This window comes from Prunus persica, chromosome G5 (genome assembly GCF_000346465.2).
Source record: "Prunus persica cultivar Lovell chromosome G5, Prunus_persica_NCBIv2, whole genome shotgun sequence".
Taxonomy (NCBI): Eukaryota; Viridiplantae; Streptophyta; class Magnoliopsida; order Rosales; family Rosaceae; genus Prunus; species Prunus persica.
Genome location: NC_034013.1, coordinates 1872620 through 1884931, shown reverse-complemented (window position 1 = coordinate 1884931; position 12312 = coordinate 1872620). Strand labels below are relative to the sequence as shown.

General features: G+C 36.6%; 1 protein-coding gene and 1 long non-coding RNA gene across 2 annotated transcripts; one reads left to right on the top strand and one right to left on the bottom strand.

The window, feature by feature from the left end:
• Positions 752-6185, bottom strand: LOC18775765. Its single transcript, XR_002271862.1, has 2 exons — positions 5987-6185; positions 752-1271 (listed from the first exon to the last, which is right to left on the bottom strand). It is a non-coding gene; the product is annotated as an uncharacterized LOC18775765 (long non-coding RNA).
• LOC18777678 (cytochrome P450 89A2) lies at positions 10143-11693 on the top strand. The gene has a single exon (XM_007208827.1). It carries the CDS (start codon positions 10143-10145, stop codon positions 11691-11693), a length of 1551 nt encoding a protein of 516 aa, XP_007208889.1.

Genomic DNA, 12312 nt, shown 5'->3' with positions numbered 1-12312 from the left:
TCAATAACTTGGGCTCAAGTTATCTATTTTTAAGAAGTCTGCTAGGGTTTTCATTGCTAGCAGTGGCACGATCATACACAAAAGAAAGTTGACTTGTTGACCTGTTGACCACCAATGGTTTTCAAGCCAATGGGGAACTTTACCCTTCCATCACAGGATTAAATCGAAACGGGTGAACAATGCATTTAGTATTGAAGGTTTTGATAGCTGTGGAAATCCTTAACCACAATATTCCAAGCTTTATACAGAATCAAACGATGTAACTATTTAATTCTGGTGCTTTTCTGTCCCTTTGATACTTTTGATCTCCTCTTCTAGCACTTGCTCATGCTGGACTTTTGTTAATCAATGATCTATATATAAAGGATTGTGACATATTTGAGTTTATAACGCAAAACAAAAGAGTAGCAAGGCCGATCAGACTGTTTATGCAAATCTGAAATCCTATCAGTAGAACCTGGTCAGCTTTCACAATAACATAAATTTCAAAACGCCTCTTCTCCTCTTGTGGAAGATGAATATCAGCTAGACCAGTGAGTAGCTGGTTCTCAACGGTTTCAAAGATCTTGTCCAGCCTTATTAAGTAATCTCAGCATATCTGATCCCTCTAATTCTTTCTCATTGTAGGCTTCAAAATAGAGAACAAAACATAGAACACTAGTCATTAGGGTACCAAACTTTTTCTACAACAGTCAAATTCAAAGTTGCCCAGAGATATTGAAAACTTGACAGGTTTACCACCTGAAAACAGTTTGGATTTTAAAACCAACAATGCTCGAAAGAGCCTAATTTTCACTTGGTAACATACATCCCTAGGGGGCACGAAAAATATCTAACAAGGGAGAGAATTAAATACACAACCTGGGGCTACAGCATAAAATTTCTGGTTTCTATTAGTATCATTCTTTCTCCCAGTAGAAACTTCAAGCTAGCGGTAGTTAAAGGCATATGGTATAAAATGGACAAAATTTTCATTTCACAGCCCATATAACTCTAGATATGACAACATTAACAATCATCCTTCATAGTCATACAACGTTTAACAAACCAGAGGCACGCGAAGGGAGCTGGAGAGATTTAACACAAGTCAACGTATAACTAACTTTCTGAAACACGTTGAAAAACACAGCAAAGGATTTTTTTACTTCGTTTTTTATTGTCACACTGTATTCCACATGAGAAAGGGGTCATTCTGATTCGGCTGGAGGCTTTTCTCTGGGATGTTTGGAAGCATAGTGATCACCAAGCTGCTTTGGATTTGCAAGTTGCACCTGAAAATACACATTTCGTCAGATGTGGCGCTTAGTAAACTGTCAAAATATATATAAATAAAGAACCCAGATAATTTTTGCTAAACATGCATTGTCTCCATACCATAACTATACACATTCCAAGTCCTAACAGATCATCAAAAACACTTGTAGTACGGCGTAGACAAAAGATTGTGACAAACCCAGTCACATTCAGACTTTTAAATCACAGGCCATTCCCACATATGACGTGACATGACATAACATAGTTGCAATTCTATACAGAAACAGGATAGACAGCTGGCATTCCACTCTAGCTTCTATTGTGTGCACCCTCAAGAGAATCATATTGCTAATGATGCTGAAAAGCACGTGAAAGACAATCTGATGATATACTCAAGAGACATGTAGGAAGCTCCCTGCGAAACCTTCATACGGAAGTAGAGGGGATTCTTTAGTCTTGGTATGAACTTGAGCTCACCATACCACTATGGTTGATATACCGTCTTAGGTTGCTCCTCGTCCATTTCCGCCAAAGTTTCCACATATAAACTATCAAGACCAATTGAGACAGATCCAACATTGTATGTCTTATCAAGGGACATCCACTATTTCCACATCCTTTCATTCAGTTAGGTACAGACCCACTATCTTAAGTGCATCCCAAACCTCTTTCAATGATATACGGGTCACTAACTCTAAGGCAACACCTCTTCCAAAATGGAAACCCAATGATACTTTTTCAATTGCATAAGTCAAAGAATTGCATTTCCTTCAAAGAGATCTGGTAGTGACATTGCAGGACACCCTGCTTACTCGCTTTTAAATAAAATATTTCCTTTATTGACCTTTAAATTGGAGGTACCTAACTTCACTGTGATATCTGTCAAGTTGCAAAGCTCGAATGCTTACTATTGATCAAAATTCAGTTCCCTTTCTCTTAGTTAATTCTAATGTGTGGGGTCTGTGGGGTCCTCCTGTTAATTTATATGGGTCTAACAATGCCCTGTGACATTTATTTATGGCTATTCTCAAAAAAATTTGAATTTATGTGCTTACAAACAAAAGTGAGGTTTTCTCTCTTTCAAGTCTATCATAACATGGTCCACAATCCTCACCCAGTTAAATTCTAGAATCCAAGTCCCCAATATGATAATGGGCAGAATATATGAAGATATTGTCCATTATCCATAAAACTATCTTATACTCATAAATAATATGCGGTTGCTGATGGTAAGAATTGTTGCCTTTTACATGTTATAAGATCTCTCTTGTTTACTACGGATTCATCAGTTTAATACTAGGGGTGCTGTACTAACTGCACATAACCGATCAGTAGGATGCCCTCTGGGGTCCTTGCATGCAATGTCCAGTCAATGCTTGTCCAACAATTCCCAACCTTTCAAGTATTTGGCCATTTTCTACAGTTCCTATTTCTTTCCAAAACGGGATTAGGACTTGCACCAATTAGTCTCTAATTTTATTTCCCAGATTTTCTCTCACTCTCCATATCATCCCAGCTCCTCTAGATTAACTTCAGTTTACTCCCCAAACTCTACAGGATGATTTGAATGATCCCAAGTGGATCGAGACAATGGAGGAAGACAATCAAAGCACTTCATCATGGTTGCACTTGGGAGTTGACTGTTACCCAGACAAAGAGATTGTTGGCTGCATGTGGCTCATGAAACATAGGGCAGAGGGATTCGTAGAGAAACATTTTTCTCATGTAGCCAAGATGGATTCCATCTAGGTTTTGGTATCCTTTGTTTCCAACTTACAGTCCAAAAAAATATGTTTCCACTGGATATTTAAAAGACGAGGTGTATTTGGATATTCTCCCGGATTTGCGAGCTGAAGTAATCACCGAGAGCTTGATTTGAAAGGTTCTCAATATTTATAGCAGAATTTGGCTACCACAGTCAAAAGGATCATACCTTATTCTCAAAACATTATCACCACCAAGGTAAATTGACTTAACTGATTGCATATGTCAATAGCATTGTAGCTACTGGTGAAGAGTTGAAGAAATAGGGAAACTAAAGTCTCACTTAGGAAAGGAATTTGGAATCAAAGACTTGGGTAACTTAGGGCAGTTCCTAGATATTGAAGTTGCAACAAATCAGGGGGCAACTTCATTCGAAAAGGCCCTTTTCCTACTTGAAGTGACAAGATTGTTGCAATGTAAACAGATGAAACTCCTACTGAGATAGCAAAACCATAAGTTGGAGGATACCATAGAAAACACTGCCACTGATCGGAGGTCGTTAAAAAAGACTTGTAAGGAAGCTAGTGCACTTGTCTCATACTCAACCAGATATACGCTAGCCCCTTTCAGTGTGATCAATTTACCTTGAGTGACCCATATGTAAGATGTTTACAGGATTCTGAGGACTTAAAATTAGCACCAGAAAAGGGGTTTCTTTTTCCAGAGATGATCATCAACAGGTGGAATCCTATATAAACATATATTGGCTGGCTCAGTCACAAATAGGAGGCCAATATCGCACTACTCCTCTTTTGTAGGTGGAACTTTGGTAACATGACACAGAAAAGAGAAGTTAATGGTTGCCAATTTGACACCAGGAGGTCAGTTTTGAGCCATGACCAATAGCCAGTAGGGTTTGAGTTAATTTGGCTAAAATCCTAGTGCACAAGGGACCTGTAAAATCATATTATGGCAACAAGGTTGTCATCAACATTAAAAATAATCCAATCAAACATGAACAAGCTAAACACATTGAGGTGGATTCACACTCCAAAGAGAAACTACACTTTTCTGTAATCTACACTCCTTTTGTGAAGACAGGACGGCAACTTCTTGATGTATTCACAGGGGAGTGTTTATTACTCTTCCATTCATTGGTTGACGAGCATGGTATACGACCATCAGCTAATCAAAGTTTCTCAAAGGTTTTCAAAATATTGCCAAAAAACACGCTATGTCATTTTTTGAAAGTAAAAAGTTAATGGACATCAGAACGTTTTGGGCTCCTCTATCGTATGAAGATTTTTTTCCACCCTATGTTTCCACTCATCTCTCATGTCAACTTTACTCCCATAAGTTCCCTCCACTAGCATTGCTAGAACAAAAACACAAATGAAACACACATGCTCAATCCTTGAAATTGAAAAAAAATATATTATATTGAAAAAAAGAAAGTGTGGAAAGGGAAGGGGGGAGGAGGTTGTGGTCCTCCAAGACCACAGCCCACCTCTTCTTATTCTTACGCAACACCATTGTCTTTCTCTATTGTCCCATTAAAACCAAAAACCAAGCATCATATCTGCTACACCTGTCACCACCACTCACCACCTCAACCCAGTCACCATCCAACCCAATCACAACAATGAACAAACCTATCCAAAACCTATAAATGTCCCTAATCCAATGCAAAGATAAATTATTCAAATTGATATCAAGGTAAGGCTACAACAGTAACAGATAATCAACACAAATTGTGGAAATGGTCTTCTGATTTTAGTTCCTTATCTTGATGGGATCAATAAAATATAGCATCCACAAGCTAATGCTGATGTTTTAGATTGAACAAAGCACAAAAAAAATTTATCAGCAGCAATCACTAAAGTAGCATAGAAACAAAACCACAAGCTAGCAAAGTGATATATCACAAGGGGTGTCGTAGTTCACAACAGTAAGTTGATCTAAAAGAAATATAAACTCCAGATGGAGCCATCCTTGATGTATACAAAAAACACAAGAATATTGCAAAGAACAGTCTTGGTCCGCTATCATTGTGCTGTATAAGCCAAAATCCCTTAAAATATAACTTATCTGTTTTCCTGGCCTCTAAATTACTTCTTTCTTAATCTGTATAAAAAACACCTTAAGTCTAAATTTCTCAAGGATGTTCCCCTTAATATGATTATTCTGGATTGGTCAGCTCATTGAGCTCTGGGGTGTTTGGTCTCTTAGCTTTGTGGGGTTCTTTAGGTTGTGTGGCCCTGTTTGTTTGGTTTTCTCTGTTTCTTTGTCCTCACTTTGTAGCTATCTTTGGTGGGCCTCTTGTCCATCATGTCATGTACTCCCTTTTCTTTCTGTAATAAATTTTCGTTCTAAAAAATAATAATAAAACTATCATACAAATTGGATCCGGAAGAAAACTAGCGAACTCCATAGGGTCCGTAAAACTAGAATGACCACAAAGTAAAAAACATAAATCTCTATTTGCTTCGTCCCACTTAGACATCTAGATCAAATTAACAACTAGAGTCACTTCTATGAACATAAAATCTCAACATGAACCTTCATACAAAAGTTTCTCTACTTTCGTACTCTGTGCACGGCAATTAGCACCATGTCACTTCAAGCGCTTTCTTTTTTCACACAAAAAGAAAGAATAATAAGTAGAACAAAGTAAGGGGAAAACTGATCAACCCATATATACCAAGCAAATTGACACCTGAAACAATACTCACCATTGATTTGGCCTTTCTGGTATAATCTATCAAAAAAACAACTTTAAGACCTATGATTGTTTATAGAAACACAAAATTCAAGAGGGCTCCAAAATATAAATATCACAAAACAAAACAAAAAAAGAAATTGGGTTGATGGATTGGTTTCGTACCACTAAGAATTCATCATCAATCATCATAACTAAATTGGAACATAACAGAAAAAATGCAGAAAAAAAAGACCAAGAAGATCATGATGATGATAATACCAAGGTGCAAATGATATGATATGATAGGTAGGTAGGAGCGGTATAGACCTTGCAAATAGGACAAGTGATTTTGAGAGCAACGGCTCTGGCCTCAAATTGAGACCCTTTTTGCTTCTGATTCTTCTCCGCATTTCGTTTTTGCGCTTCAATCTTCTGCTTTCCCCGAGTCATCTTTCCCGGTCTCACTCTCTCTCTGAGGCTCTGGGAGAGGAAAAATGGGTGAAATTCTTATTCAAAGAATGAGAAGAGTGAAAGAAAGAGAAATTTGATGACATGTGGGTGAGTGTGTCGTCTATGCGTTTGCGTGTGGTGTGTGGGCCCCAACCCACGTTTACGACGATTCCATGAGCCACCAACTTTGCTCCGGTTGGCTGCTGCCCTTTTGAACCACGTGGCATTATTTTCTTCAATTTTTATTAACAAAAATCGAACTTCGGATTTGAAAGTATTTATCTCAGCAGTCGAAGTCGAAGTTATATGTTTGATTCTTTCCTTTGTAATATCACTTGTGTCAAAGCATAAGTCAAACCTTTTTTTTGGATCATTTAACAAAACCTGAACTTGGTTCTAGTTGGAGATCCCATAAGGTATCATGTAATAGTTTAGTATTATGTAAATTTAATATTTTAATAGTTTTTAGTATATTATGTAAATTTATTAGTTAATTAAAATACTATTTAAAATATATTTTGGAAGAGAAAAATATTTTGGGATAGGATTTTTGACATCCACGTGTCGGCGCGTGATTAGCCCTATAGATTTATGATTATATTTTTTCTTGTTCTTAAAAGAACTTAAAAATTAATTTTAATGGAAAAGGATGAAGGATAGATTATAAAAGAATGAAGAGATCGTGAGAAATTATGTTGAAGGATGAAATTGAGGAAGGATAATATGCAAAATGATGAAGATGTTGTGAGAAATTATGTAAAAATGAGAGAGGTATTTATAAAAAATTATTTTTTCAAATTTATTAAAATTATAAAATTTAAATAATTAATTAATTAAACTAGCCGACGTCATCCAACGGCTAGGTGACGTCAGTTGGGCCCTATCCAAATATTTAGCCTGAGTTGGCCAAAGGGCCATTGACCTTTGTGTGTAGTCCTCCCTTGTTTTGTAGCCTTTTGTGTAGCTCACTCTTGGAGATGGATTTTGAGAATTTTGGTTGTTTTGAGTTTTCAATCTTAGTTGGAATGTCTATTCCAGAGTTTCTTTCATGCCAAAGAGAGAACTTAGCAAGGTGATCCGCCATCTACTTTTCTTTTCCTTAGAGCACTTTCACCATAAGGGTTTGCCCTGGGCAAAAGGGGCCCAAGCCCCATTTCGAGCTTCCAGCGTGCAGGTGTGGCTTGGGAAGGAGGTGGGTCCCTACAAACCGAGCAAGCCCAAAGGCAAAACGAACCCGAGCCCGTGTCTGGGGGCTGCTAACGTTAAAGCTGAAGCCAGGCATCAGCCCTGATTTTTGCCAATGACTAGAAGCTTGGCTTATCCGATCCTTTTTTGTCCTCTAATCCAACCAAAAAATTCTGAATTTTTTCTATAAATATCTACCAATATTCTTCACTTTCCACACCAAATCTTCATGCATTTTCTTCTCCTTCCAATATTATTCACTTTCCACACCAAATTTTCTTCACTTTCCAAATTTTATTTGTATTCAATTACAAATGGCATCCTACATTGAAGCTAGAGGGGCGTGGACAACCTTGGAAGATGTTTTGTTGTTTGGGTGTTGGGTCCAAGTTGGTCATTGTCCGATCACGGGCAATGAGATGAAGTTCTCTCATATGTGGAGAAAAATTCATGCCGAATTTTGTGAAAGATCGGGTTCCGCTCGTACGAAAATGGTCTTGGCTAGTAAGTGGAAAATTTTGAATAAAGAGTTGGGAAAATGGAGAGATTGGTTGGCAAAAGCGAGGGACAACATTAGAAGCTGCGAAAATCTTTGCAACGAGGTAAATTATTTGTAATTTCCGTTTTATCAAATTTAATGTCCTTTTTTTTTTTCAATTTTTCTTGCATTTCCAATAATTTTTTTAATAGATTATGCAAACACAAATGTGGTTCAGTGCCATTAGCCAAGGAAAAAAATATTTTAATTTTGAGATTCAAAATTATTCCCACGGGTCCGACTATTGTGTTGAACGAGACGCTGCTCCACGATTCAATGTCATCAAATTCGCCTTTGAATTCCCCGATGAATCAAGACTCACCAATCCAAAAGGAGCCGAGGCTTATTGGGAGAAAGGCGGTGAAGGTCAAGAGATGAAGTAATTCCACCAATGATACTGCAAAATTTTTGGAGCAAATTGCTCTGAGCGGCCCAATGAGAATTGAGAGAGACATGAAAATAGAGTATATATGCAAACAAGACATGGAGAATAAGGTTTGGAAAACCATGGCTGTGGATACGATTCATATGTCCCTTGAAACAAAGTCATTTTGGAAGCTATAACGAAGAGATGTTATGAGAAGAAGGCTTTTTCGTGACGATGGACCTAGCAACACCGATTGATTAAATGATCAAAACCATTAGGTTGTATTGCTTGTCTTTTATTAAATTAGTTGTATTGCTTGTCTTTTATTAAATTAGTTGTATTACTTGTCTTTTATTTAATGAGTTGCATTTCTCATCTTTTATTTAATGAGTTGTATTTCTTGTCTTTTATTTATAAGGTTAATCATGTTATTAGTCCCTGAACTTAGATCCGATTTGCATTTGAGTCCCTTAATTTTCAAAATCATTCTTGTGGTCTTTAACTTCACTTTCGTTATGACAAATGGTCCTGCCGTCAATTTTGTTAACTTTTTTTTATTAAATGAAGGGGCAAAATGGTATTTTTATATTAAAACCAAAAAATTGAATCTCATACCCAAGTTTTTAAAATTGTTTTTTAGGTAGACTATTGGCAGTGTAAGAGCCCTTTCTTCTGCTCTCATCAACTCAATGCCCATGACCAATTTTGTATTTGCTGTCATTTTCTTTACTTGATTCTTTCTTGGAAGAGAGAGAGAGAGAGAGAGAGAGAGAGAGAGAGAGAGAGAGAGAGAGAGAGAGAGAAGAGGGGGATACAGAGGGGTAGGGGAGGGGAGGGGGAGGGATGGTTTCAATTTTTTTATTTATTGAAGTTTTAATCTCATTTTTCTTAAATTTTTTAGTCAATTTTTTTTGGATTTTAATTTTTATGATATCTTTTATTTAAATCCATTTGGCTTTATATAATTGGATGTGTGGGCTCTACATATTTGCCATGTCAACACTCAAACAGAAAATTTGACAGAGCTTACAATAGGGACCAATTTGATGTATAGAGAGTAACCTTAAGGACCATTAATGTCACAAAAAAAATTAAGGACCAAAGGTGATAATTTCATTAACCACAAGGACTATTTGCACTAAAAAGCCTAAATTCTAAAGAGTGCTGTTATTTCCACCCACCTGTCTTATTTCCCCATCCATCTTATCTTCAAAATTTTAAAGACAAATAACCCTTTGTCAAATGACTTCTAAGGACTTAGGAAAAAAACCCTAAACTCACAAACCCACCCATTCTACCATTTCACAAAAATAAAAAATAAGAAAAAATATATATTTTGTCATACCCACATTTAACCCTTTCTCTTCCAGCCACAACCTCCATTCCCCACCATAGCCACCCGCTTCCCTCTCCCCCTCCTACATCGTGGTCGATATCGTCTCTCTCTCATCTCTCCATTTAGATCTTAAAATCACTATTTGAAAACTCATGGTTTTAAAAAGAATCATAGTTTTTTTAATTTATTTTTTGGAGTAGGATACCAAACAAGGGGTTATATTCTACATCCATTTTTAATTTTTCACATCCAGTGATTAAAAGACTGATTGATCCATTATAAATCGCCAACTTTCTTTGAATCTAGTGGTATTTCACTAGTTGACTTTGTATATAAACATGAATAACAAGTTTTTTTTATATTTAAAAAAATAAATAAATAAAAAACTAGGACTTAGAAAGTGAGAAGTTACTAATGACATTCGTTTCTTTTCCTTTTGACAAATAATGACATCAGTTCAGAACTGGATTGATGTATGGAAACTGCATTTACGTTTTACCGTCAATCTTTAAACCCTACTTGGAGCAAATATAAATAACATATTTACGTATCCTTCAAACTACAACACCTAGAAGATGCATTAAATTTCCTTTTTTTACATTTCCAAATGGAGTTTTGGTTTCTTCTCCTTGCCTTTGTTTGCCTCTACATTTCTTTTACTGCGCTACTAAAGCTCCTAAGCAGTAAAAGACTACCACCAAGTCCCCCAACCTTGCCTATCTTAGGGAACATCTATTGGCTTCTCAAATCTTCTAGCAACTTCGCTAATGTTGAGCCCGTTCTCCACCATTTGCGTTCCAATTATGGCCCTATTGTTACTCTCCATATCGGGTCTCGTCCTGCCATTTTCATCACTACCCACGAAGCTGCTCATCGAGCACTTGTGAGAAATGGTACAGTCTTTGCTGGTCGCCCTGCTGCTCTCGAAACCACCCGAATCTTCTTTAGCAACCAGTGCACTGTTAGCTCTGCACCATATGGCCCAATTTGGCGTCTTCTTCGTCAAAATCTTATGTCCATAATGCATACTTCTCGACTCGAGACGTATTCGCATGGTCGTAGATGGGCATATAATCTTTTAAAGGACAAGATCTTAGATGAAACAGAATCTGGCAACAAGGCCATCCATGTGGTGCACAATTTTCAATTTGTCATGTTTGGTTTACTATCTTATATGTGTTTTGGAGTCAAATTTGATGGTAAAACCATTAAAGATATTGAAAGCGTGCAACAAGCACTGCTTTTGAATTTCGTTAGGTTCAACAAACTAAATTTTATGCCGACCATATCAAAGATCGTGTTTCGAAAGTTGTGGAAGGAACTCTTACAGATTCGTCGTAATCAAGTAGGTGTCATTCTCTCAATCATAAAAGCACGTCATGAATGGTTAATGAGTAAAAAAATCAACAAGGAATTTGAAGACGAAGAATGTATTCTCTCTTATGTTGATAGTCTAATGGATCTTCAGCTCCCCGACGGTGGTGGAAGAAAGCTTACGGATGATGAAAAGGTAAGTTTGTGTTCGGAGTTTCTGCTAGGCGGAACCGATACATCGACCACCACATTACAATGGGTTATGGCCAACTTAGTGAAGAACCAAGACATTCAGAAGAAGCTTTTAGATGAAATCAACTCTGTTGTAAAACCAAAACAAGATATTGCAGAAGATGATTTAATAAAGATGCCTTATTTGAAGGCAGTTGTGTTAGAAACTCTACGCCGACATCCACCAAGCCACTTCATCTTGCCACGGGCTGTCTTGAAAGATATTCAAATGGATGGTTATGACATACCAAAAGATGCAATGGTGAATTTTACAGTGGCAGAAATGTCACGTGATCCAAATGTGTGGGAAAGACCGATGGAGTTTAGACCAGGGAGATTCATACAAACTGGTCAACAAGAGGTGAAGTTTGATATCAAGGGAGTTAGAGGTATTCAAATGATGCCCTTTGGTGCGGGGAGGAGGATTTGCCCAGCTATTAATGTGTCACTGCTTCATGTTGAATATTTTGTGGCCAATTTGGTTAGAGATTTTGAATGGAAGTTGGGAGATCAAAATGAGGTTGACTTGACAGAGAAGCAAGCCTTCACCATGGTCATGAAATATCCACTTTTTACACATATTTCTCCAAGAATAAATTCACATGTACCTTAAATTAAACACTGAAATATTTTTCTTAATTCAATCATAATTAATTGATATTAGCATGAACAAAATATAAAGACAATTTTATTAGTATATATCGTTATTTTAACACTGGAAAAAAATAAACTTTCATTGATTTTAAAAACTGATATTCATTAGAAAATTCAGTCCAAGCTTTAAAAACTAAATAAAATAATAAAATGAAAAATCTCTTCAATCTCTCAAATTTTTTACTTCATAATTCTAAGAATTAGGGTCTTATTTAAACACCCAGCTTTATCAGAAATGAAACATATACTAAATAAACTAACACCCCAGACTAAAGAAAGAAAAAAAAACCAAGAGAACTCATAATATCTAAAATTGAATATTGACCATATCGAACGAAGATGGCAATATACCAAATCAAATTAAACCAATTTTATAAAAATTTAATTACGGTTTAGCCAAATTATTGCTGATATAAATGAGTTTTGTTTACTATAAATTTGAACCGAACCAAACCAAACTCAACCAAATAAGGAACCGGATAAATGCTGGAAACTTTTTCCACCAAGAGAAGTTATGCATGACAACTTTTGTGCACCATTCAACGGCACACTCCACTCCACTGTAAAATAGCGAACCG

Excerpts from the sequence above, each read along its gene's own strand:
- LOC18777678 (XM_007208827.1), top strand. The coding sequence starts at position 10,143 with ATGGAGTTTTGGTTTCTTCTCCTTGCCTTTGTTTGCCTCTACATTTCT.